This window comes from Rhipicephalus microplus, unplaced genomic scaffold (assembly GCF_043290135.1).
Source record: "Rhipicephalus microplus isolate Deutch F79 unplaced genomic scaffold, USDA_Rmic scaffold_252, whole genome shotgun sequence".
Taxonomy (NCBI): domain Eukaryota; kingdom Metazoa; phylum Arthropoda; class Arachnida; order Ixodida; family Ixodidae; genus Rhipicephalus; species Rhipicephalus microplus.
The window spans coordinates 138,548-166,332 of record NW_027464823.1 but is presented as its reverse complement, the minus strand read 5'-3'; the positions used below and the strand labels follow the sequence as shown (position 1 = coordinate 166,332).

The following is a 27,785-nucleotide window of genomic DNA, read 5'->3' as shown; positions in this document are numbered from 1 at the left end:
AAAGGCCAACGTGGGCAGTATGGTTATCGGTCTCATACACAGGGCACACGCGCCATATTGGCCCTGTGAACCTCTCGTATTGCCCGCACGTGGCTATCTCCATCTCATGATCCTTTAAGTAACTATACATGCACATGAGTTACACAGACGTTGCATGTCTTAAGCATTTCTTTATTAAGGCACGCCGTTCGGTCACCATATGTTAAAACATAACCATTGTGGTGATATTTTTTTTTCTTCTGGTGCACAACTTGGAACATTAGCTAATAACGAGGGGAGGGGGATTCTGCTTTATCGGATGTAAACGGTTGAAAGACAATCATTGCACTCTTTCCGTGTTGCGTAAGTTATTATTTTGCGTATCAGTATTCAATACTGAAAATGTCTCATGAATTGGTTTTTCCGCTAGGGGGCCACGGAGTGTGGCTGCACTTCACATGGTCTCCTGCTTTTCATGCTAGTTTTTGTGGTTCAACGCTGTTCTAGTTCTGGGTTTTTGCGCTGTACAATTCACCAAGTTACAAGGAAAGGACTGACACTTTTCACTAAGTGGTGAGTGAATATGTACACCGAACTCTTAACATCTCGACGCCAAGGTCCTCCCCGCTAACCCTTACGCCGTGATCCGATGAATGAGTGGTTCTCGCCCTTGTGGTTCGCGCTGCATGTACACCCGCTGAACGAACTAGCGGGCCCGGGAAGGAGCTTCGCGTTTCTCTCTCGACCAGAAAACCTGACTAGAGGGAGACGCCCCTTGCTACCAGCCACGTAGGCTTTCAAAACGAGTTGATGGATACTACAAGACCACAAGAAGAACCATCATCAATGCAAACTGAGGTGAACGCCGACACGCCCACGGAGAAATCGGCATGAACGTATGATGTCAACACTGGCAAAACAACAGGCAAGGAGCATCGCTCCTTGCCTGTTGAATGGCTGCAAGTCGGACGCAAAGAAAAACAAGTGCCGAGCTTTATTCAAGCATCCAATGAGATGCCCGAAAAAGAGCCTCTGCCCACGCAAAAACCTTCAAAGCAACGCAAATTGAAGATGCCCTCTTTTCCTACAGACGACTTGAAAATCGTCTTCAGGCCACAAGCCGGACTCGACTTATCGAAATGGAGTCTAACATCAATCAGCACGCATTCGAACGATCAAGCGGTCTCACACAACAGGATTTCTACGACAACGTTCGAGTTCAAGCGCAGAGCATTGAAAACATTATCATTGCTAGTAACGCCGACACAGAACGCGCAACCAAGCTGAAAAGCATTGCTACAATCCAGTTATCCGACACTTTATTCAGTGTGAACCCCCACGTGAGACATCCCGGCGATGTATGCAGAGGTGTCATCTACGGACTTCTCCCAGGAACCAGCAGTGCCGAAATTGTAGCTGGCCTCAGAGTCGACTCACGATACACGGTCCTTGGCGCTCGCATGCTTGGTCAGTCTTCCACCGCCGTCATCACTTTCCATCGCCCACACGTCTCGTACTACATCACCTACCAAAGTGGATACTACCGCTGCACACCCTATTGAAAGTCCGTGCAGTTCTGCCACAAATGTGGTGCCATTGGGCACCGACAAGACATCTGTCCCAGGCCCAGAAAATACTTCTGTTACAAGTGCAGACAAGACGCAGTCACCACGGACAACGAATGTATTCCCAACTGCAAAATATGCGAACAACCATTGTGCACCTGAAAAATCTATTGTGCACCTGAAAAATTGGAATTACTGGTACTCAAGGGCCGCACGCGAGGAAGACATCCTAACTGCCAAGCGCCAGACCCATGCATCATCCTTCACGGGGTCCAAATACCGAAGGTCACTTCACATGCTCGGCTTGCACCTGCACCACGATGGATCAGGGGCCGCCACGCTTCCTAGACTTCAAAGCACAGTCTTCCAGCTCACTTACCTCGTAAGGAGAGTCGCAAACCGACGCAGTGGCCTGAAGGAAAACGATACCCAGAGAGTTGTGCAGGCTCTTCGAACCAGCCGAATCACCTTTGGAACCCCGTACCTCGCTCTCAATACATCTGAAGTCGACAAGCTGAATGTGCTCATCCGCAAAGCTACCAAGTTCACCATATGGCTACCTCCAATGGCATCAACCACCGACTCCTAAGAATCGGTATACAAAACACCTGGCAAGAACTGGTAGAAGCTGCCCCGCCGCGGTGGTCTAGTGGCTAAGGTACTCGGCTGCTGACCCGCAGGTCGCGGGTTCAAATCCCGGGTCGGCGGCTGCATTTCCGAATGCTGTAGGCCCGTGTGCTCAGATTTGGGTGCATGTTAAAGAACCCCAGGTGATCAAAATTTCCGGAGCCCTCTACTACGGTGTCTCTCATAATCATACGGTAGCTTTGGGACGTTAAACACCACATATCAATCAGCTGGTTGAAGCCCAATGGACCAGCTAACTCGAGAGGCTTAAGCTTACGTCGACGGGCAGATCGGTCATTTAGCGCTTGGGCTACAGCGAGAGGTACATCTGCGAGGCAGACCGCAACGAGATGATGCCGTCATATCTGCAAGAATGATTCAGCATCACCTAAGTACAGCGTAACATGCATCCCCAGTACCATCGGGAAAGACGAATCGCTTGAGTCGACACCATCCGCAGAAGACGCGAGCACGATCCAGGCGCTCACTACGTCGACGCGGCTAAATGTCCGGGCAAAAACGCCTACGCTTTTAGGCCGCGTTTGCATTGAGCATTCCAGCCGCCGAAAGTGCTCCGAATCCGGTTCGGTGGCGGCGAGATCGGCCGAAAGGGCCCTCTCCGCGCCGATTGCTCTCTGACCAATTTTTGCGGCGTCTGCCGCCGAATCGGTCACCGCGGACTAATAGGAGCGCTAGTCAAGGAATTTCGAAAAAATGGCAGCATATCCACGGAGTGAATGATTGAGAGTGGGGCGAAGAATTTGTCCGTTCATTCGTTCTTGCTTCCGTCCGTCCATGTGTCCATCAGCCCGTCCGTGCGTGCGTCTGTTCGTGCGTCCATCCCTGCGTTCGTCCATGCAGCCGCCCCTGCGTCCGTTCATGCGTCCATCCATGCATCTATCTATGTGTCCGTTCGTTCATCTATTCAACACTCCAAGTTCCACCATCTCGCATCTTTTCATCACATATTCCCCATATAGAAGCACCGCCATCCAGCGGACATTCCAAGGACTAAACGAGAGGTGGCACACGCACACTTTCTTACGGCTTGCGCTTCGGGTCCACTTCCCACCTTTAACCACCTCGAGTTCATGGTATTTACTAGTTCACTGTATTCATGGCACTGCGGCCGAACGCTCGCTAAACCTTTCGAAAACCAAGAAGGTTACGCCCAGCGAGTATAACGTAGCAAACTTTTTCAGTCAGATAGTGCTCAATGTACATGCCAATGGCTGCTAATGGGAAATGAGAGGTGGAGAATTCGGCTTTTACTTTCTTACGGCTTGCGCTTTGTATCTACTTCCCATTTTTAACCACCTCGAGTTCATTCATGGTATATACAAGTTCAATGTATTCATGGCACTGCGGCTCAACGCTCGTTAAACCTTTCTAAAGCTAAGGAGGTTACACCCAGCGAGTATAACGTAGCAACCCTTTCTTGACAGATAGTGCTCAATTCACATGCCAATGGCTGCTAATGGTGATCGCAGCCTACGCTTTAACTAAAAGCCGAATGCTCCTGTCTCTCATTCCCCATTAGCAGCCATTGACATGTACATTGAGCACTATTTTTTATTGTTCAACAACGCACAGAAGTCTCTCACCGGCAACACCTTGGAGGTCAAAATGTTATACTTGTTACATACTACGGGGGATGAACGGGTGCCGCTATAAGGAGCTTCGCCCCTAAAATGGCGGCCAAGCCCTACTCACTTGTTATGCTGCGGTGCACGTAACTGAATGTTGAAACCAACGGGAGTTTAACCTACTCTGTGCCGACTTCGCCTCCGTATTTCGTAAAAGAGGTGACCGAGCTTGCTGTTGGCGTGACCGAGGTTGTTGTGGTCTTGCAAAGCAAAACGAACCCACCCACGCCGCTGGCGTCGGTGGTTTTTCTGCGCTTTGTGCATTACAAGACAGCCACTTTCCAGCAAAGTAAGCATTACTGTCTTTTTTTGCTTCTTGCGAGCGAGAATCGTCGAAGTATACACCACTGGATAGCGTAGTAGTGTTTGCGAGCCACGACAACAACCGGGTGACAGCGCATCCATCCCGCGTTCGCCCAGTAGAAGATGGCATATTCAGCGGCGCGGGGCGCGTCCAGTGCGAACGACGCTGTGTTTCGGCGGCAGGGGAATTTCGGTCGCGATAGAAAGCGGATGTTTCAGTGTGAACTAGGCATTAGTGTGATCGACGCAGAAGGAGAAAAGCTGGCATCCACCACCCTCCAGGTGCGGAGCTCCGAGTCTGCCGAAGAAGCAGCGATAGCCCTTGTCACTACGACTGATGAGGACGCAGTCGTAGTTTTTACAGATTCCCAATCCGCTGTCCGCAATTACACGCGAGGCTGAATCTCCACCGAAGCTCTCAAAATTCTGAGAAAGAGTCGAACTCCGTTTCCTTACAGCTGCGTGGTATGGGTGTCGGGGCATGAGGGCTCGAAGGAAATGAAGCGGCTCACGCAGCGGCCCACGGTCACGCCAACCGGGCCTTCCTCAGCACCTCGCTTGAACCGCGGTTAGCCAGTGCTCCAGAAGAAGTGGAGACTGTACCACCGACATATAATGCCATCCTACAACTCTATCGTCTAGCTCGCAGGGTGTACTCGCCACCTCACACCAAGCTGACTAAAGAAGAGGCCACAACATTTCTGAGACTTCAAGCTAACACCTATGCACACGGCGCCCTAATGCATAGAGTCTACCCAACGCCGTACGCCTACAACTGCCCGATATACGACGTGCCAGACACACGGGCCCAACTACTACACGAGTGCCCGTGTCGCCGCGAAGATGCCGATACCAAGCCCGCAATGACTGCACGTATTGACCCCCTAGCCGAGTTGTGGGAGGCCAAGATTGCCGCACGTTACCTAGACGACCAATGAAGACATGTCGCCAGGGCCCGGGAGGCGATTGCGGCCAGAGGATTCCTGAAATAAGGGACCTTCCCACCTAAGATGACCCCGAGCTCACAAACTCGCGAACACTGTTTCGAAAAAATAAATTTTTATTTCATGATCATCATCTCACAAATTCACATAATAAATTCTCGGCCAATCCCCCTGAGCAAGTAGGTTACAGTTATCGTCATCATCATCAATGGCCAAGAAGTGTGATTAAGTGACTCTGCGTTTTTCTGAATCATGACACAGAGAAATACAGTTACTGGTGACCCGAACGATGAACATGAGCTTCCATGAAGCAGCGCGGACACTGCGACGAGCTCAACATTGGCACATCAGCATCGTGCGGTTTTTGATGCCACGCCTGCACTTAACCTGACATTCAGGCGTACTAGCTCTGCAACAAAGTCGCTGAGTGCTATTCTGGCCACGCATACGCGCAGATATTGTACAGTGACTGCGTTCGCATTTGCACAATGTGCCAGCGTTTTAAGATACAACAGCGCATCAAGTCATGGAGAAAATTCCTTCCCCCTGATGCACGTTTCGACACAATTTATTTGGACATCGTCAGACCATTGCCACCATGCCATGGATGTACTCATTTGCCTACGTGTATATACAGGTATGCCTAATGGGCTAGCTCTGCAATGCTCAAGTCCATGGGACAGTTGATCGTGTACTTTTCCGTCTGCCTAGATTAGCCGTTGTGGCGTGCCATCAGTGGAGACTACTAATAAAGGGAGAGAGTTTGAGTACGCATTTTGCCTCTCGGTGAGATAATATCTGAGTTGTGTGCGCATCCGGACCACTGCGTATGATACTTCGTTGAAACAGATCGTAGCGAGACTACATCATCTGAAAGCAGCACTCGCCTTTTATCCTGACGCCGAAAAATGGATATCCCCATCGTTCTTCTCGGCCTTCGATCAAAACTCCAACTAAAACTTGCATGCTCTGAAGCCGAGATCAATGGTTTATTGGCTGCACACTGCGTTTGCTGGCTCAGATTGTAAACCCCTGCCCCGCCACGGTGGTCTATAGTGGATATGGTACACAGCTGCTGACCCGTAGGTCACGGGATCGAAACCCCCAATGCTATTTGCCATGTGCTAACAGGAGGTTTTCAGAGACCTGGAATTGGAACAGTTAAGGTTAAGAGTTAATGGAGAACACCTTAGTAACCTCCGCTTCGCTGATGACAATGCATTGCTAAGTAACTCGGGGGACGAATCGCAACTCATGATTACGGAGTTAGACAAGGAGAGCAGAAAGGTGGGTTCTAAAATTTATCTGCAGAAAACGAAAGTAATGGACAACAACCTTGGAAGAAGGCAGTGCTTCAAGATAGGTGATAGTGCATTTCAAGTTGTAAAATATTATGTCTATTTAGGGCAGGTAATAATCGCGGAGCCGAACCACGAAATCGAAGCAACTAGAAGAATAAGAATGTGGTGGAGCACATTTGGCAAGCACTCTCCATTCATGACAGGTAGATCGCTACTATTCCTCAAGAGGAAGGTATATAAAAGCTGCGTATTGCGGGTACTTTGCTAAGGAGCAGAAACCTGGAGACTTACAAAGAGGGTTCATCCTAAATGGAGCACGACGCAGCGAGCAATCGAAAGAAAAATGGCAGTGCAGCCTTAATAGATAAAAAATGGCAGAGCGTATTAGGGAACAAACGGGGGTTAAGGATATCATAGTGGAAATCAAGAAGAATAAATGGACATGGGCCGGGCATGTAACTCGTAGACAGGATAACCGCTGGTCATTAAGGGTAACTAACTGGATTCCCAGAAAAGACAAACGGGTTAGGGGGAGACAGAAGGTTAGGTGGCAGATGAGATTAAGAAGTTTGCGGGTATAAGTTGGCAGCTACAAGCACAGGACCGAGTTAACTGGCGGAACATGGGAGAGGCCCTTCTCCTGCAGTGGACGTAGTCAGGCTTATTATGGTGATGATGAAAGAACGCTAGGTGGTCGAAATTTCTGGAGCCCTTCACTATGGCGTCTCTCATAACCATATATGTTCTTAAGTTGGGACGTTAAACCCCCGATATCAATCAGTTATTGGAGGTTGTAATTCGCCCACTGTTTGGCTCCATCTTTTTTCGTGCGAAGTCTGCAGATCTTCATGCAAAACCTGCGCACACCACTATCTTCCGCCCTCACGACAAAGCACAACGTTTTTCTGCTGTCAATGCTACAGACATCCTCCCACGTTTTTGTTCGTGTTGATTCGCCTTGTCCCGCTCTTTGGCCCGGATTACCGCTCATCAAGCTTTCGGAACATCGTTTCGCAACCTTGCGCAATGAGCGTGAAGACACAAGAAACAATTAAAACGGTCAAGCCGGCACCCACAAGGAACAGCTACGTTTGACCACCTCTTGAAGTGCCCATGTCCACTTTGAGCTTCAGATTGCTACACTGTGGAACAAAAAAAATGTTTCGGAATGGACGTCCTATTTTCGTTCATGCTTGAAAAACAACGCCACATTTCTTAAAGCCCCACGTTCAATCTACTTCAGAAAGTACCCCTACGCAAGATGTGGGAAAAGCTTTCTTCAAAAAAAAAAGCCTTCTAGAAGAAAGCAACAAATGTTTCTGTTTGAAAACAGCAACGCTTGCTGGTGTTACATTATACACTCCATCCCGTTCTCCCCTCGTTCCGGCTTTCTTTGCTGTCACTGCGCTTGCAGGAGCAAACTTCGTGAATGCGGCAGCTGAGATAAGCTTCACGTCAATGTCGCCAGGCACGGCACGTAGCGCTCTAATCGACACGTTATCTTCAAACTTAATCTAAAATACCTTCTAAGCTATAATCTCTCTTCGAGGTTTGGTATATGGTGCATGTATTCTCAAAGCAATTGAAACCACAAGCGAAATTTGTTTAGACCCTCCGGGTTGTTTAGTAGCTCTTTAAAAAGAACTAGTAAACAACCCAGAGGTTCTAAAATTGTTATGAAAAAAAAATATACCCACTTTTGCTTGGCGAACATGATGTCACCAAAATTTTGCGAATGGGCGCTATAATAAAGACGTGACAATGTAATCAGAACATTACGGGTTTCAAATGTTTGAGAGGCCTCGCCATCCTTCTCGTCGACGGGGAAGGGAAATGCGTATTCTGTCATTGTGACTGCACCCCCTTCAGCAACGTGACACGACGTCAGCGATACGTGATCGGCACACAGCCCACTGTCGAACAAGTTATACCTGACATCAGCACGTTTCATAGTGGCGTGGAGAAAAAACGCCGTTCGAGGAGCTCATCTCCCCTAGCGGTAAAGTAGCGAGACGCCTCTTTATTTTCATGGCCTCCGAGATTGCGGGCACGCGGCAGGAAACCACGCCGTGGGCTTGCAATCTCGGAGGCCATGTTTTTTCGAAGGCTTTTGTGCTTCTTCCGGTAGTCTAGGACTCTAGAAAACGGCAGAGGGCTGCACGGAAAATGGAAAGTGCGGACGGCGCGGCCGAAACTGCATCACCACAGGACCAAAGCACTGTTTAAAGAAAGCACCAATAGAACAGCTCAGTGGTACGTAAAGGTATCCACACAGGCTAAGCTATCTCCCGGCCCTCCGCCACCTTTGACCCCAGCAGGGACACTTTAATAAAGTTTCTTCTTTCTCTTTCTGTCGTCACTGTGCGCGTAGGAGGAGGATTCGTAAAGCGAAGAAAACAGGTGCGGAATTGTTTTTCAACATGGAGAGGCTGCCCTGTACGGCGCTGTAACGTTCAGGAAGTTTTATCGACGCGGTCTACTTACTCTTCGAGTTGATGAGCTTGTTTGTGGGGTGTAAAAAAAATTGGTGCCTGTTTACTGGCCCTTCAAAGAGACTGTCTACCATCCTTCACTGCTTTTCAGTTTTGGGTCGCAATAAAATTCGCATCAACTAAAGTGTCTAACCAAAGATCGGTTTCTCTGGAAAGTGTGTAGACGTGTTTTAAACAGAATTCTTCGACCTGCGCACACTCTTCTATCGGTGGAAGGAATGCCCACAACACTTATCGGTGGAGGCGGTAACAATTGCCCTGCTAGTGAAAGTCGACAACTGAAACTGCACGCGGTTTTGCAGGCATCATTAAGAATTGTTTATTGATAAAACAGATACCCTAGTGCTATATATAGTTTAAAGCACACGCACACTTTGTTGTTCCTGTGAGCGGGGGAAGAAGCCGTGTTCGCGTATCTCTGTCGTTTGGAGGCATACATGCAGGCAACCGAACACACCGCCGGCTTCGCAACCAGGTGCTTCTTCGAACACGTGGAAAAAAAACAGAAGTTAGTTCCTGGTAGAACCGTAAGCGGCCTCAAGCCTTCGTAAAATACAATTTCAATTTATACATATCTGTTTTTAGGCCAAAGAGTCAATCTACCGGGATTCCTTGTTCTATATCAGTAGACTGGCCATATCGCAGTTGAGTGACGCTTGCGGCCATCTGTTGTCGACTTTCAACATCACACATAACTGTAATAATTAGTTTATGGGACAAAAACTTGCCTGTTGTCACCGATGTGATGAACGATCTTCTCATTTGCGCCACAATCGGATTTCCTTTTCAGCGTGGGGCACAGTCTTTTGAAAAAAAAAAAACCACGTGTACTCTTCCTAGTGAGCAGTGAAGTCCACTAAAATAACCGATAATGACAGGGCAACTCGCCGAAATGTTTGTGTCATCGTGGCGTCATATGATGACATCATCATTTCAGAGCGTCGATTGGTCAAAGGTGGGCCGATAACAAAGGAGGGGAGGAGGAGGAGGAGGAGGAGGAGGAGGAAAATTTAAGCGGTAGGACAGGGAGGTGTTGAGAAACGACGGACCGATCCCGCCGAAGCCACCACTGTTGCGAAAGACGGTGATGCCAACACGGTCCCAAGGCGCCACTGCTTTCAACTCCGCCGGGAAGGTAACCAGCCGTTTGGTAGCGTATGTTTCTCAGCTCGCGACTGCTTCTGCGCAGAGCTGATAAGACGAGCGGACGAGACGACGGTGAGTTAAACAAGGTTTATGTACAGCATATATACAGAGGCGTTACAATTTCGGCACTGGGGCCGACAGAGACTCGAAGAGCCGAGCTCTCCTCTCTAACACATAGGTCAGCCTTTCGCCTAAGACCGCTGACTCACACACATGTCGGCACTCCGACATGGGGACTCCTCTCTCGTAGGACTGCCGATCGCGACGCGCCGCAGGGCTTCTTTTATTTACACCGGGTCCAACCAAAATGTCCAATCAGAAGCGCCGCTGGTCGTCAGGGCAGATTCCGCCAATGGGAGTCGCCGCGCCATGCGTCAGACCACCAGACACGCGGACGCCGGCTCGCTGTCACGCGCGCAGCTGACTCACTGCACGTGGGCCAGAGGGGCGCCGCGCGTGTTCACGCCGTCGAGGTGATCGCGCCAGGCCGACTGCGGGCTGGCCTTGACCCAGATTGCCTTTTTCAGAGGCACGGTCGTATGACGAGGACTCGCTGGCATAACAGCACCCCCGCCGCCAGACAATGCACCGGAAAGACGAGCTGCTTCCACGGGGCTCGGATGTCAGGTGCGCTCGTTCGCCAGGTCCCTCCAGGTTCGCCTCCAGGGCCATGGGGAGACTACAGCTCCAGACTGTTCCGGGAACACATCCCATTTTTGACGACGGATCCCAGCTCCACTGGCTTGTCGCCACAACTTGCTGGCCAACTTCGCTCGTCTCTTCTGACCATCTTCTGTTTCAGCACTTGTCGATGGTTCTGCAACTTGCTAAGAACGGTTCGACAACAGACAACACACGACACAAGCAAGTGCCCTCGGTCACCCGACAGAACACCAGACAAAGTATAGTACCACATATACCTATCTACGTGTTTATCGGAATTTTGTTCCCTCTACATCAAGAGGCACATGTGGGACACAAGACTCTTAAAGTTAGAACTTGAATTTTTCACAATTACAACAACGCAACGAATTAGAATACCACATAAAGTTGGCCCCTTGAGATCACTCTGAACGAGAGCGCTCAGCCCAGGTCGTGATGAGGTCAAAATTTTGCCCCGAATCGCCAGCCAGAAACCGAAAGGTTGAGAAGTTACTAGCTGGAACGCACCGCTCAATGCACCTGCATTAGCGTTTACCTTTCCTTTATTTTTTTTTATAGCGAACGTCAAAGTTGCGCTGTGGAGCAACATGCTCCACTTCAGTAACCGGCCACTTTTAGGCGACGATACCTATGCGGCACCAAGAGCGGCTCACACTTTCGACGTTGCACAAGGGAACAACGATACGGCTTGCTACTGATTGACTCCTCACCGCTTTGCTCGATATCGTGTTCGATCACCGTCGTGTCTCCGGGACGGTCCGACAACACATACCCAAACTCGGAAACAATCTGTCTCAGGTCCTCTTTCTCAGGTCCTCCTTCACTTAAGCTAGGCTCTAGGTTTATCTGCTCCCGGATCACTTTCGATCCCCCTTCGATCACCTCACTAGAACTCAAATTTTCTGCTTCCAATTCCTCTGAAGCCTTCAACAGCTGATTTACGACCGCTTGATGTTGAACATTGGGTTTCATCAAGTTGTAAATTTTGTTCTGCCGCCTTCCTACTTGCACCTCATAAGTTGTATCGCAAGGCTTCGATAATACTTTGGCGGGCCCTTCCCAATCAACCTCAAGCTTGTTCTTTTTGAACGGCTGCAGCAGCGTTACCTGATTATCAACTTCAAAAGCACTCTTCTTCACCGATTTCTCGTAGTGCTCCTTCGACAGCACTTTTGCCGCGTTTTTCTGGCTTTCCACTAGCGCTTCAATTTGGCTTTCCACTGGCGCTTCAATCGAGAGATCCTCACTCTGCCCTCGAATGAGCGTCTCTCGGTCAACTCTCGGCAGCTCGCTCCAACTTTCCGCTACAGGCGAGAGCGTTGCAACCCTCTCGCTCTGACTCAATGGCGCCACGTCGTCTCCCCCAGCGCATACCGCGCCGGCCGCTCCCGCGACGGGCCGCTCGCGTGACTGCTCACATGACTCATGCGGAAAATTTCCTTTCTGGGGTTCCGTCGACCCGCCGACAAGGTCACTTGAGAGTTCACCGCATGGAACCAAGTCAAGCTTCCGCGAAAGCTTTCGCGCTTGCGATCGCGTGAAAGCCATGCACGCTAAGTTGGGGAAGAACGATTTGCCCTGCTCTTTGAGAAGCTGCTCCGAGTTGTTGGAGAAAAGATAAGAAAAACGATCATTTAGCGCGGCAGACACAGCTGCTTCGGTGCGAAGCTTACCGAACGGGCCTTCAATGACAACCGTGGCGATTGGTAAGCGAACACTCTGCACCTCGGCGACTTGCCTGATCCACGCGCATTCTCCTGTAAAGTCATCCGGAGACACCAATGAAGGATGGACAACGTCCATGGTTGCTGCTGAGTCTCTAAGTGCTCGGCACGTTTTCTCATTCACCCTAATTTCTTGGAGATACGGCTCCAACAACCGCATGTTTTTTTCTGATTCTCTAATTGTTGCAAAAGCAAACTTTTGCTTACAGTTTATCGCGATGTGCCCTTCCTTTTTGCAGTTGTAGCAGATTAGTGGCTTCCGTGATTCAAATGCCTGTGTGGTAGAAACCTGACTCGACTTCTCTGCTTCTGTTTGCCCTTCCCCCACACTGTCCTTCGTAAGAGACGGGTCCTTTTTGAAATTACGGTGCGGAACGGGTTTCCGTTGATCAGGTTTCCTTGAAAAGCCCTCTTTTCTCTCATTCTTTTCAACGCGCACTGCCCTGCTATGCAACTTTCGGCGAGTATAATACTCCTCAGCTAACTCTGCTGCCTTGTTTAGCTGTACTTCACCAAGTTTGTCCTGCAGCCAAAGTTTGACATCCTCCTCGATGCAGCGGTAGAATTGCTCCAGTGCAACGCATTCCACCACTTTATCGCGGTCGTCATAAACACCTTCGCCCTTGAGCCATTCAATCAAATCGGCTTTAAGACGAAACGCGAAGTCAAAGTGTGACTCATTCCCCTTTCTAGCATACCGGAACCTTTGCCTGAAAGCCTCGGGTGACAACTTATAACGTCTCAAGAGCACTTCCTTAACCTCGTCATAACTCTCAAACGCTTCCCTCGACAAGCAAGTTATCGCGTCGGACACTTCGCCGGGAAGAAGAGCTAGCAGGTTCCGCGCCCAAAGAGACTGCTCCAAAGCATTTCGCTCACAGACGTGTTCAAACTTGACGAGATACTTCGCCATGTCCTCGCCTACTACGAACGGTGGCAGTTGATCCCGAATTCTAATACCGCTGACCTGAATCGTCGGAGAAGCGGCGCTAGGCGCCTGCGAACACTGTAGGATTGCCAATTCTATTCGTTTCATCTCGAGGCGCTCCTGTCTCTCGGCCTCCTCGCGCTCGCGACGTTCGCGCCTTTCAGCTTCTTCACGTTCGCGAGCTTCTCGCCTTTCAGCCTCTTCACGTTCGCGAGCTTCTCGCCTTTCTTCACGTTCGCGAGCTTCGCGCTTTTCTTCACGTTCGCGAGCTTCGCGCCTTTCAGCCTCCTCACGTTCGCGAGCTTCTACTTCTCGCCTTTCAGCCTCCTCACGGCGTGCTTTGATATCCACCCAGGCCTCATCGACTTCCTCAGCCGACACTCCCTCATCCTTCATGATCTCAAGGATCGCTTGCTTTCGTTTCGCACGGCCCAAAGTAATGCCGAGTTCCTCACAAATTTCAATGAGTTCCTTCACTTTAAGGTTCTCCATCGTTCACACTAGCCTCTTGCTGTTTGCCCCTGTTAAGAATCTACTTGCCGTACCCACTATAAGCCTACTAGCAAGACGCGCAAGCAATTTTTCACACTCCCGTGTTTACCCCCTCCGCATTAACTTTGGTTTCAAAGCGCTTCGACTTGGCTTGAAACGATCAAAGCTCACTTCAATGCTTCACACAGCCCTTCTCTAAACTACTACAACCTGAGCTAGAGTAGTCTGGTGAACTGAGGGGAAAACATCAGGCACTCACCGCATCGATGTCGCTGACGCCGGCCGATCCCGCAGCTGCCAACCACTGTTGCGTATCTGCCTCCGTGGCTGCCACCGATGCCACCACTGTTGAGAAACGACGGACCGATCCCGCCGAAGCCACCACTGTTGCGAAAGACGGCGATGCCAACACGGTCCCAAGGCGCCACTGCTTTCAACTCCGCCGGGAAGGTAACCAGCCGTTTGGTAGCGTATGTTTCTCAGCTCGCGACTGCTTCTGCGCAGAGCTGATAAGACGAGCGGACGAGACGACGGTGAGTTAAACAAGGTTTATGTACAGCATATATACAGAGGCGTTACAATTTCGGCACTGGGGCCGACAGAGACTCGACGAGCCGAGCTCTCCTCTCTAACACATAGGTCAGCCTTTCGCCTAAGACCGCTGACTCACACACATGTCGGCACTCCGACATGGGGACTCCTCTCTCGTAGGACTGCCGATCGCGACGCGCCGCAGGGCTTCTTTTATTTACACCGGGTCCAACCAAAATGTCCAATCAGAAGCGCCGCTGGTCGTCAGGGCAGATTCCGCCAATGGGAGTCGCCGCGCCATGCGTCAGACCACCAGACACGCGGACGCCGGCTCGCTGTCACGCGCGCAGCTGACTCACTGCACGTGGGCCAGAGGGGCGCCGCGCGTGTTCACGCCGTCGAGGTGATCGCGCCAGGCCGACTGCGGGCTGGCCTTGACCCAGATTGCCTTTTTCAGAGGCACGGTCGTATGACGAGGACTCGCTGGCATAACAGAGGTTAGCCCGTTCTTAGACCGGCTGGCTACCCTGTGCTGGGGAAAGGGGTGAGGGGAATAAAAGATGGTAAAAATAAATGTTGTGAAGAGAGAGAGAGAAATTACAAAAAATAGCGACGAACTAAAGGCAACATCAAAGAGAATAAGACACTAAAGTCTGTCTCTGAGGCCAGTTGTCCGCAAAAAGCGTAGTAAAGCTTTCAAAGCCTTCTGGGCTCGGCCAATGACCCTGAATTCTTTGTTCGGACAAAGGCCAATCATCCAGTCTATCCAGAGTTGCAGTCAGTTCTTTTCTTTGCTCGTTGAAATTGGTGAACTCAAATAGAAGGTGCACGATGGTTTCTTCGCAGCTGCTGTAAGTGCATGTAGAAGGGCTTGTCATGCCTATGAGATAGGAGTATGCGTTCGTGAAGGCCACTCAAAGCCACAGGCGGCATAGAAGAGTCTCCTCAGCTCGAGATATCCCTGAGGGAAGACGAAGCTGCAGATCGGGATCCAAGTTATGCAGGCGCGCGTTTGTGTATTCTGTCGAGTTCCACTGTACCAGTGTGAGATCACGTGCAAGCGAACGAAGTCTTCTAGCTGCGTCGGTTCTTGTGAACGGGATGGCTGTGCATTCGGTACCGTCGTGTGCAGACCTATTGGCCTCATCTGTGCGGTCATTGCCATATATACTGCAATGACCTGGTATCCACTGATACACTATGCTGTGCTGATGCTGTGCTGATTCTCGATTGCTTGGTGATGAAGAAGCCTTATTTCAGCTAATAACTGTTCATTGGGCCCATGGCGAAAGGGTGACATAAGACATTGAAGAGCTGAGTTCGAGTCCAAGAAGATAGACCAATGTCACGAAGGTTCTTCAACTGTAAATTCAAGAGCTGCACGTATGGCGGCGAGTTTTGCAGCGGTCGACGACGTCAAATGCGATGTCATGAATTTAATTGCGATGTGCCTCGCGGGAATAACCACCGCCCCTGCTGAGCTTACTGAAGACGCAGAGCTATCCGTGTAAATGTGAAGGCGTTTGTTGTGCTTCTCTTGCAGGAAGAGTAATGTGGCCTGGTTCAGGGCTAGATGGGACAACTTTCTCTTATTTCGGATGCCAGGAATTGTGAGAAGAGCTTTGACTGAGTGTAGGCACCACAATGGTAGCAGCGGCCGTGCTGCATGCGTGAAGTGCAGTGGAAGCACTGCGCAATGCTGAGCTACAGTTGTACTGAACGCTGAGTGGTGGCTAGAAGTTCGAAGTGACGTGAGTTGATGTGATGGAAGCCGAGCGAAATGTCTCAGGTGAATTCTCAAAGCGTCTACGCTGATGTATGGGTTGACTGGGTAATCACGCGCAATTTTGACTGTCACTGCTGTAGACGTGCATTTCGGGAGACCAAGGCATATTCGCAGTGCTTGGGCTTGGATCGACTGGAGGACGCGCAAGTTTGCTCTTCGGATCACGCAAAGCACGGGTACCGGATAGCGCATATAACCGAGGAACAGAACAGTGTAAAGTTGAAGTATTGCTCGTACCGATGCACCCCACGTTTTTCCCGCAAGAGACCTCAGCACGTGGGTGATTATAGTGAGTTTCGTTTTCATGTGGGCGATGTGAGGGCTCCAGGAGAGGTCGCGATCAACTATGACTCCGAGGAATCGGTGGGTTTTCACTTAGTTGATCGTGTGTCCGTTGATTTTAATAACATATAGGCTCATCGTCTTATCCATGAATATTATAGCGAGCACTTCTCTGAAGACATTTCTAGTCCCCGTTCTTCCAGGTACTTTGTCGCTATAAGCCAGGCACGCAAATGAAGGCGTGTTACGCCTGACGCCTAGATGCACATGTAATCTGCATATATTGATAGATGGGCTGATTCTGGAAGTGCGTCAACCAGGCCAATGAGCGCTAGATTGAAAAGTGTGGGGCTAAGAACACCACCTTGAGGCACACCTCGACGGATGCAATGATGCATTGTTGTGCCATTCTCCGTCTGTACAAAGAAAGTTCTGCCTTACAAATAGCTGACGATGCATTGGTAAACCCAAACCCCTAATCTAACATTTTTCATGACATCTAGAACGGCTTTAAGTGGTACATTATGGTATGCACCTTTCACGTCCAAGAACAATGCCGCAGATAAACGTTTCAGTCTTTTTTGTTGATGCACAGACGAGACCAGGTCAATAACGTTATCAATTGCGAACCGCCCCCACCGAAAGCCCGTCATAGCATCAGGGTATACCTCGTGGTGCTCCAGGTACCACTCTAGGCGAGTCAAAATTATCCTCTCCGTCACCTTCCCGAAACACCTAGTAAGCGCGATGGGGGGATCAAAGGTCAAGTCCAGAGGAGGTTTACCTGGTTTAAGCACAGGGACGAGGCGGCTTGATTTCCTCGAATGAGGGACAAATCTGCTGCTCTACGAGTCTGTACACGGAAAGAAGGGCTCGTCGAGATGCTTCACTGACGTTGCAAAAAGCCTTGTACATGATCCCATCCGGGCCAGGCGATGAACATCGTTTGCATGCCGTGAAGGCCGCTTGGAGTTTGTCTAGAAAGAAAAAAGTTGTCCATTCTTGAATCTCTGGAGAGTGGGGCGTTTTCTAAGTGACGCCTGGTGCACGCGGACGCCTGACCGGCAAATTTCATGCAGAAATCTTCTGCTCCTTCAATTTAGCTGCTGCCTTGGTGGAGAGACAGACACTTGAAGGGGCGATGTTGTTGTGTTGATGTTCGTAGGCCACGAACAATCCTTCATGTCTGTGTCAAAGGCTTGTGTGGATCCAACGATTCACACAGAGATTTCCACCGAAAGAACTGAAGTGAATTGATTCGCCGCTAAATTTTTTTCTGTAGGTGCCTTGCCTCCCTTAACTCGGGAATGGACTTAGTGCGCCTATATCTTCGTTCTGCACAATGATGGATCGCTCTGAGCCGTTCCAATTCCGCTTCATGTTGACAATATTTTGAACTATGTTCAATATGATAAGTCGCTTCTTGAGCAGCACCTCTAACCATATCCTCGAGGGTGTCAAGAGGAGGCGCTTCGTTTTCTTTACACCTCTCTTCCGTCAGTGACCTGAACTTTGTCCAGTCGATGCGAGTCGAAGTGTCGTAGTTTTGCAATTTTTCCAGGCCCTTGATGTTTAAATAGGTTGGTATGTGGTCGTTTCTATGAGTTTTATAGTCTTCGAACCACTTAAGCTTTCCATTTAGGCTTCGTGACACAAATGTCAAATCAAGGCAGCTGCTGTATGCCGTTCCCCGTAGAAACGTTGGGCTTCCGTCGTTTACTCAAGCAACTGCGGCTCCAGAGCAAATGAGAATACTTGCTTCCCGCGACGGTCTATCTTCTGACTTCCCTATAGTGGGTGGTTAGCGTTGAAAGCTCTGTTGACGATCCATGGTCCAGGTGTGGTTGTTAAAAGTGCACGTAGTCTGTCAGGTTCAAAACGGCTTGAAGGCGGTATATATGCACCTATTAGCGTGAAATTGAGGTCTACGTTTTACGTTCAAGCATACATACTGATTGCCATCGTGAGGTGCTACATAGTGCTTGATATAGGTAAGGTCGCATCTGATATATACAATGATTTTACTCTGTTCGTTGCAGGTAGCGGGCTTGAAGGCTTCGTACCTGGATAGTCGTATTGCATCATGTAGCCATGGCTCAGAGATAACAATATTTGGAAACTGGCTTTTAGACACAAATTGTTGGATATCAGAAATGCGGGGCTTGAGGCTTCGGGCTTTCCACTGAAAAATCGAGGCTTCCTTGACTTCTTTGCGAAAGGCTTGCAGAGGAGAAGCCTTTTCAGACTTGATAGCACCGCCTTCAGCGCATCCACTAACTAAAGTGCACTCTTAGCAGCCGGACTGTCAATGATAGTGAGGAACATACGAATGGTATTCACGAGGGCCTTTACCATGGCAACGATTTCCTTATCGCGACTATCACCGCATTCTCGTCCGGAATAAGTGATTGTAGACGAGCGATGCCGTGGCTCAAATGTCGGGTCTATCGTTGGCAGCACCAGCCATGCTTCAGGCGAGCCGCTCATGCTCTTGTCTTGCTTGGATCATTTGTCTTCAGCGTGTCTGGATGCTTGAGGTGGTATGCCGGCGATCATTTGGTGAGGTGGAGTCCTTCCGTCCTTCCTTCGGCACTTGGCCTCCTCAGGGGCCTCCAGTGACAAGACCGCCGGCTTCGTACTTTGGCAGCGGCTTTCCTGTGAGTTGAGGCATCCCGGACCACTTGCCTCAACACTTGCATTTCCTTTTTCATGCTTGGGCAATCTTTCAACGATGCTTCGTGAGGGGCATCCCAGTTTCGGCATTTTCAAAGTTCTGCCTGGGAAGTGTCTGCGCTATGTGATTTTGAGCATAGCGAGCACACAGCAAGGTTTGTACAAACAGCACTGACATGTCCCTATCTCTAACATTTCCGGCATTTAAGGGGCTTCGGTACGAAGGGTCGCACTGTGTGTCGAAAATGGCCAACCTTGACTTGCGATGGAAGGCTGTCACTCTTTAACACGAGCTTCAAGCAGCGTGATTTGGCAAGGCGATGGGCTTGCAGTATGGTAATTTCTGCAGACACCGGTTTGATTAGAGCAGCAAAGTCACTTTCGCTGATGGAAATGTCGACATCGTAAATAACGCATGCAGTAGAGTCGCGGCCATGAGGTGTGTGTGCGCGAACATAGATGTTATCCAACATCTTGACCTTGCTCAACACTTCCAATTTGCTTCGTTAAGTGACGTCTACGACGAGGATATTCTTACGGCCATTGATCCGCACGTCCGCGATCTGTCCCTGGGCGAGTTCCTCAAGAAACCCAGACGTGGCTTGACGATTGAGCCAGTTGAGACTATGAGCAGCATCGATCGGCACCAACCGAATTGTGTATATTGTAGGCTCTCGCTTCTTCATAGAACTCTTACTTGTTGATGAAGACGACATCACTAGTCTTCTTTTTGGCTGACGCCTTGTCACGGGCACAAAGTCACCTTCGTCGGAGCTTTCGTCACTGGCCGTAGAGTAAATAAGCGTGTCCTCGCTCTCGGCATCACTCGGGTGGCCCGTACGCTTTCTCGTAGTAGCTGCACACGACGTCGATGGTTGCGGTGGAAGACCATGCGAATCCACATCCATCGAGATAGTCTCTGGAACGGTGAATTTCACAAAGCCACAAAAAAACTTGAAAACATTAGTTACTGACAGCAGCGTTCTACGCCAGAATCACTTCGTCATCGTTCAAAAGAAGAGCACTTCCGTGTTAGGTGCAGAAAGTTTCAATGGAGAGATACGAGTTTCGCCACGTCACTCCAATCTTCGAGCTGCGTAGATTCGGCCCACACATTACGTTCCCACGCATATACACGCTGTGTAGATGTGTGGGAATAGCATGGTTCAACCGCACTATAGATGAACGACCGGGGAGCAGCTTGCTTTTTAATAACGCCCAAAAAAGCAAAGACTGGAAGGTACACGCGTCAGCTACACTGGTCACCTACACAGACCGAGTAGAATTGCTCCGTGACGTATTTACGTTACGGAAATGTGTCGGACAAATGAGCCGACCAGATGAAAAAAAAACAAGCAAAAAAAAACTCCCGTTGACGGGTATTGAGACCATGACCTCACGGAGAGCAGCGGTAGCTGGTGGGCGCTCAACTCACTGCCCTAGCTTCCACCAGATGAATCTGCACACGCCGATCCGCCTTTTATGTTTCAGAACTGCCACAAATTCCACTCTTGCTTCACGAGCTAATGTCATTATTTAGAAGTAGTTGAGGGAAAATAATTGTTGCCTCCGCGTTTAGCTTTTGCAACACGCTGTTGCTATAACCGTCGCATTCAGCGCGTTGCCAAAATGTGTAATTTTGTCAAAGTTCTAATAAGGTGGGGGCTTTAGTCTAAGACACGCTCGTAGCAGCAATCCTTATAAAAAAAATAGGCCCATTAATCTCGCCTTGCTGTTTCTCGCCCACTCTCAGTTAAAATTCACAGCTTATTATGGGCCCCACAATGGGCCCCACAAGTCGTGCGTCGCGTCACATCAAGCGGTGCCATCTTCGACAAACATCAGTAGCCATTGTACAAACTCTCGCATATCAATCTACAGTAGCTGTTCATCCAAGTTTTGAGCACGTGTTTCACCAACGTGTGATGCTGATTTCTAAGAAGGATTAGCAGAGTGTTTTATTACCTTATACTAACCAGTTAAGTGAACTTTCTGTCATTCTGAGTGAAATATTTATTTACAAATGTTTCTCTTTGTGTTTTTTTGTTTTCTCTGTTAGGCTTCATCGACACTGAAACTTGTTGAAGTAGGCCACTCCCAAGATGTCTATTCTAAACTGCAGCGTCGGTTACTGAAACCCTAGACATTGCAGACTGAAGGACCCACCAGTTGTTCCGCTCATTGGTTCACGATAACTGCGCACAAAGCCCACAAAAATGGCCAATAATATCCAGAACTAACCCACGGCTGAAGGTTTAAAGTGACCACAAGAGGATTATCACGGCATATAAATATCCCCCTCTCTCGCTGCCCGAGTACAGCAAAGACGGTACAATTATTTCCTGCAAGTTGGCGCAGCGTTCAACGTTACAATACTACTCTGACGTCAACATGACCGGTGCAGGTTCTACTCAGTTCGACACGAACGAAGTCAAAAAGCTCTTCGAGAGGGGTTTAGGACTAGAAGGCATAGGACGAGAGATACATTGGCAGACAAGCACGTTTATGAAACACGGGGCTGACCTCAGTTATACCAGTATTTCGGATACGGACGCTCCAGTGCTTCCGCGAATGTTGAACATAGGGCTCCCCGTTAGAGAGCTTTCTGTACTGTCGATTTCCGTGGCTGCATTCAAAGTTGTTTTTGAGGGGCTTGAGGAATGTCCTTGTTTGAAAAAGCTTTGCGTCTTTGTAGAGTGCGAGAACAATAATATCGGAACAACACTCTCCAAGGCATTTAGAATTAGAAGCCTGCACACGCTGGAGTTGAGATGCCATAACACCGGGACCAGATTCGCGAAAGACGTCGCAGACTGCATCCGACAGAACAAGACGCTGAGGAACTTAATCTTGCGAAACTCCTGTGGCGGTGACGAAGGGGCTGCAGTTATCATCAACGCCCTGGCAGTAAACGACACACTAAAGATGTTCCGCCTACGTGAGATGGAGTTATCCTCAGACACCTTCGTTGTCTTCGCAGAGATGCTTGCAACCAACTTGACGCTGCAGCTTGTGAACCTCAGTTACGTGTGTACCGCGGAGAAGGACAAAGTGTGCTGGCTTTTGGCACAAAAATGGCACGCCCACGTATTCAGAAGGCTTGAGATTGTTTGGCCCGAACAGCTTATGCCGGAGCTAAATGTGCTAATCCGAGAGGGTGCATGCCCTCCACAACTGTCTATCAGCATCACCTCTTCGGTCGACAAAAGGATTATGTGGGAGCTTTTCCACGCCGTGGGCGTGCAGAAGAAGCTCGAAGGGCTTACTTTTGTTTCCGTCGACCTTGATGACTCATTCAGCGAGCTTGCAGAAGGCATCGCTTCCTTAGTGAGGTATACGACAACATTACAGCGAATTGAGAACCGCAAGCATATAAATGTCGGTGAAGAGCATCAGCTTCTCGTCGTCTTGGATGCCTTGAAGAAGAACAGTTCCATCAATGTGCTCCTCATAGACGTCCAGTGGGTTACGCCCGAAATTGCGGCGTCCCTTTCGGAACTCTTTGAAGTGAACAACACGCTGATATTCGTGGAACTATGTAACACTGCCACTGAAATCTCGACCAACGAGGTGCAAACGATCCTACGTGGTTTGGGGACTAACTACACTCTGAATGAGCTCTGGATTTCCGATGAGACTGATAGACCCGAGGAATTGAAAGACGTTGATGAGATACTGGCGAGGAACGTTCACCTCAAGAACCAGGCAGCAGAGTTCGTGATCTCAGGCGCTCAGAGCAGTGACAAGGAAGGCGCGGATGCTCTGAAGAAAGTGTGCACAAGTGCTGCACTCGTTCAGAGGGTGCAGCAGCTCACCGGCGAGACAACAGAGGTGGTGTTACACGAAATACAGTCAATCTTAGCACGCTTAAGTTCATGAGTACGACTCCTGTGGTTACCTCCAGCATTGGCAGTGTGACGAAAAAAGACGCGACAGCTGTCTTTAACTTCTTAGCCACCAATATTCACGGAACCATGAGGTGTCCGACTTCATACAACGTGGTCAGAAGCTAGTGTGCACCTGTGTACAATGCACTCGGGACATTCACGCAAGAACAGGGTCTTTGGCTTGAAGGAGCGGCAGTTTAGCATCCTTTAATAAATAGACTAAGTGGTGACATCCGCAAGTACAAGTTTCCACGGCGATGTTTCTTCTGAGCGTTTTTGTTTATTGTGTGGATGGTGTGATTTGAGTGTCACGCAAAAACGTGCATGCTTGCGGTGGTGTTTTATTGAGACGATCGCGCTTCACCTATGCACCCGTTGAGCTTTGACGCTCGAGCGCACACCTACACGTGAATGTTTGCGTATGTATCCTTAGATTGCGCATCTTGCGCTGGGTCAAATAATAAATTCAGGCACCCTGCGCCATCCGAGAAATTCGGGTCAAGCGAATCTTGGCATTTGTCACGGTTCCTCGCCTACTCCAGGTGCGGGAGCACAGTGCTCGCTAATGGTGGCGGAGTGGCTGCGACTTAAGAAGTGACTCGGTGAGTGGTGTACAATGGTACGTGCGCACTGACTTGTCGAAGCTCTCTTCGTCAAACATGTACAAAGACCGTGGTGGTTAGTTAACGTGTGTGTGGCCACGTCTGGCCAAAGTTTTTAGCTTTTCCATTTAAATTGTTTTATTCAAATACACTTAGGGCCTGGGTAGCCATTACATAGGGGAGTTATCATACAAAAGTGTTGTTACAAGTACAGCATATATATTGAACAACAGAAAATGCTTGATATAAATGGACATAATCATACACATACCCTTATGCATAAATCCATACATATGTAGACATGCCATACATAACAGAGCACCAAAGCAACACGAATAAAAGAAGTACAATTAAAATAAGAGAAAGAAAAGAACAGAAAGACAACTTGAAGGAAATGTATTCGTAATGCTCAAAGAGCAAAAAAAGATAGAATAAAAAGATACTTCACGTTGATTGAAATCAAGCAGGTTTCAAAAAAAAATTTAAACTCCTTATATGAAATAATGTGTCCAAAGAACAACGAAAAAGATACTGCATACATTCATTCCTCAAGTTTTGTTATCGCCCCGTTACACTCTTCAATGTTGAGCGCAAACCATTCCTGTGGTGCTCCTAAACCTTCGGGACTGTAGTAGATCATTTTGTTAAAATTACGCGCGCGACACGAACATTATTGATTGTGCTGGAACTTGCGTGGCCACCAGTGATAAAGCTGGGATATTCGACGGCTTATGTATAAATGCCGACGCGCTTCGCCGCTTGTTAGTTAATCGACGGATGACGCTCAGTTTGCCACTTTCAGTTCCGGTGTGTCGCTGTAATCTGACTTTTTGTTGACTGGCCACAAGTTCAGCCAATAAACACTTTATCTTCGAAATATATAAAGTCTTCTCCTTTCTCGACGTGACGATTCCGTGACAATATGCACAACAAAAATAACTTCGTTCAAATAAATAAATTCGAAGTTTATTTATGAAGTATTGATGATTTAGAGAAGAAGCGATGTCGGCAGGTAGCTTGTTTCAATTATATATTGTGAGAAAGGGGGGGGGATTACTTAAGAAGTTTCTGCGAGCCGAAAGGGGTTCAAATTTAAAGGAGTGATCAAGTCGCGGAAAATAGTTGGCCGGCCCTAAAGGGGCATGCGGTGAACGAAGATGTTGAGTGATAAAGTCTGTGAAAATGATATGGAAGGGAAATGATTCTTCTATATTCTATTGAGCTTACTATTAAAAGATTTCATTAGGTTAGTTATACTTAGATGCTCGTCAATAATCTTTGGTAAATAAGCGGGTATATTTATTTTGAATTGCCTCGAGATGTTAATGATGTGAGACTTCTGCGGGTTCTAAAGAATGATGCCTATTTCAATTTTTGCGCGAACTTACGTCGTATACGTCAATAATTGCATTGTTTTGACCTCCGAACCAGGGCATCGGTTGATACCGGCTCGTCACAGAGCGGGGGAAAAATCCAATCAAATCCAGACCCGCAAATAAATCTAGACCCGCACCTTCTTTTTCATTTCTTATCATATCTATCTATCTATCTATCTATCTATCTGTCCGTCTGTCCGTCTGTCCGTCTGTCCGTCTGTCTGTCTGTCTGTCTGTCCGTCCGTCCGTTCTTTCAATTCCTTTCTTGATTTTCACTGCCTGCACTGATAACGTTCCCTCCTAACTGCTGCCTTCCTCCATGCTGTAAATTGCAATTTCATCTACGTGCTTTGCAGCGCAGGGACAGAAATGATTTTATTCGTGCAGGCTGAAGGAATAGTTCTCATTGTGTAGAGCCTTTAGCTCAAGGCCCCATTGGCTCTCGCCACAGCATGCACCCGCTGGATCAGCCGACGCTTCTTCCACGGATCTGACCTGGTCAACGCAGTCTCCAAGGATGAAGGTGAAGGAATAGTGCGGCGGCAGGGTGGTTGTCGACCTTCCCAGGTGCAAGTGATACAGTCTGGACTTCGTTCGGCAGATAGGGGAATTATGAGGAATTCTGTGTGGGGTGGAAGCGATGATGGATGTAAAGGCAGGGAAATGAATTGGTCGGAAGCTGCCATCAGCCAACTGTGTCCTCTCGGTTGATTGATTTGTGTGGTAGCAGAATCTTTAGATGGTAACTCTGTATTGACTTATTTCATGTCTGTAAACAGCGGTGAGCGCCATCGGCATAGACAACTTTTTCATTGCGGGGCACCCTTTAAGTATTTTCTTGCGCTACACGAGCGTAACCTTCGTCCTTACGACCCTGCTGGCCCTGAATGAGCGCCATCACCTTCGTGGTTGCCCCCGTGACTTTTGGTGTCGACTGTCGCCTACCTGTGAACTAATGTAAAAACAACGTCATACATCAGTGGATTTGTATAAGTCAGATAAATAACTGTCTAGCACCCGAAATAAACAACGTCACTACAGCATCCGTGTGGAAAATTAATGAACGATTCTAGTTGGTGAACGTTCATGCGGAAATGCGCTTAGCGCGACAGTTGTTGCTGGAGTAAACGACGAAACCACGTATACGCCGTGTTTGGGAAATGCGCGAAAAATGACGCGATCGTCTGTGCTAGGGGGCGTGTCTTCGTACCTTCTCGTTTAACACGCGAGTGTTGCGGTTTTGTTCTTCGAAGTTCAGGTGCCCTATGTGAGCCAGTCAGGTTCTCCCATGGTTCACGCCGAGTATTTTTGTACGCTCGCACTGGCCTTCAATAACTACTGGTATTCGAAAGGAGCTGATAGCATAGTAAGCTGCGTCCTCCTACTCATTCTCCCTCATCCTACCTCATTCTCCGGTGGAATGAAATGTTACGGGGTCGTGACGTGGCTGAAGGCAGGAGAGAGAGAGAGAGAGAGAAGAAACTTTATTCAAGATTCTCTGCTGGGGTCAAAGGTGGCGGGGAGCGGTGAGACGGGCCCCTCTGTAACCCCCTTCCTCAGGCGGCGGCCAGGCCTTGAATCCTGGCAGGTCTTCGGCCAGCCGGACAGCCCAGAGTACGAGACTGAGTGGTCAGATGGAACTGTTTATTTGGGTGAACCTGTGCCCGCTGAACAGAAAGTCGGGTAACAGTAGCACATTTGCACTGATAGCGGCGGGTGCAACGTTGGCCGTCGATCAACTGACAAGCGGCGAAGCGCGTCGGCATTTATGCACTTGTCATGGAATGTTGTAGCGTTATCGCTAGCGGTGACATGGCTTCCAGAATAATCTGTATAGTTCGCGGAATGTCATGATCTTATCGAAATGATCTACTACACTTCTGAAAATTCTCGAAGAACGCAGGCGTGGTTTGCGCTGAGAATTACGTAGTGTCTTAGGGCGATTAGAGAACTTGAGAAATGGAATGTGGAATTGCGCTCCTTTGAAAAAGGCCTCGTCCCGATGCTTTAGCAGAAGATCAAAGTACAAAATAATGCGAAAAATTGACAGATTCCACGTACAGTGGGAATCAGTGATATGCGAAGCACGAATGAGAAAGCTTGATATGTCGCTTTAGAGACAGAGAGAGAGATAAATAGAGAGGTAAGGCAGGGAGGTTCACCAAGCTTGGCTCGGTTGGATACCCTACACATAGGGGGGGGGGGGGGGGAAGACAATAATAGAACGGAAAGAGATAGAAAAAAAGAGGAGTAAAAAATCAGCACAACCTTACGAGGTGGAGGTAAATGATGCCGTACATGACTCCTGTGTGATGATTATCATGTTTGGATGTATCGTGTATCTTTGTCATCTATTCACGTCACGTGATACTAAATTTAGTATATGTGCCCCGCCGTGGTGGTCTAGTCGCTAAGGTACTCGGCTGTTGACCTGTAGGTCGGGGGATCAAATCCCGGCTGCGGCGGCTGCATTTCCGATGGAGGCGGAAATGTAGGCCCGTGTGCTCAGATTTGGGCACACGTTATAGAACCCCAGGTGGTATAAATTTACGGAGCCCTCCACTACAGCGTCTCTCATAATCATATGGTGGTTTCGGGACGTTAAACCCCACACATCAATCAATCAAATTTAGTATATGTGGAGCTAGCGAAATGCCCGCGCGCACGCTATGAGCGTGGTATTTTGTCATGTTCTGGCATGACACACGTATCAGGATTATCATGTTTGCACGAGTAATATATACGTAACACCAAATTTGGTATATGTGGAGCTAGCTAAATGGAGCTATCAAAGATAAATACGCCATTTTGAAAGTGAGGTGTACGTAAAAGGAGCGA

At 48.8% G+C, this 27,785-nt stretch overlaps 1 protein-coding gene across 3 annotated transcripts in view; it reads left to right on the top strand.

The window, feature by feature from the left end:
• Window positions 1-27,785, top strand: part of LOC142792870 (uncharacterized) — a 96,348-nt gene that overhangs the window by 38,008 nt on the left and 30,555 nt on the right. For 2 of the 3 annotated variants that reach the window (XM_075885698.1, XM_075885697.1), the window contains exon 2: window positions 21,142-23,476. The exons of the other annotated variant lie outside the window; for it this stretch is intronic. In XM_075885698.1, the coding sequence (XP_075741813.1) occupies window positions 21,474-22,961 (1,488 nt within the window). In that variant the 5' untranslated portion in view covers window positions 21,142-21,473 and the 3' untranslated portion in view covers window positions 22,962-23,476. Of the gene's footprint in view, window positions 1-21,141; window positions 23,477-27,785 lie in introns of those variants that run through there. 3 annotated transcript variants of the gene reach the window in all.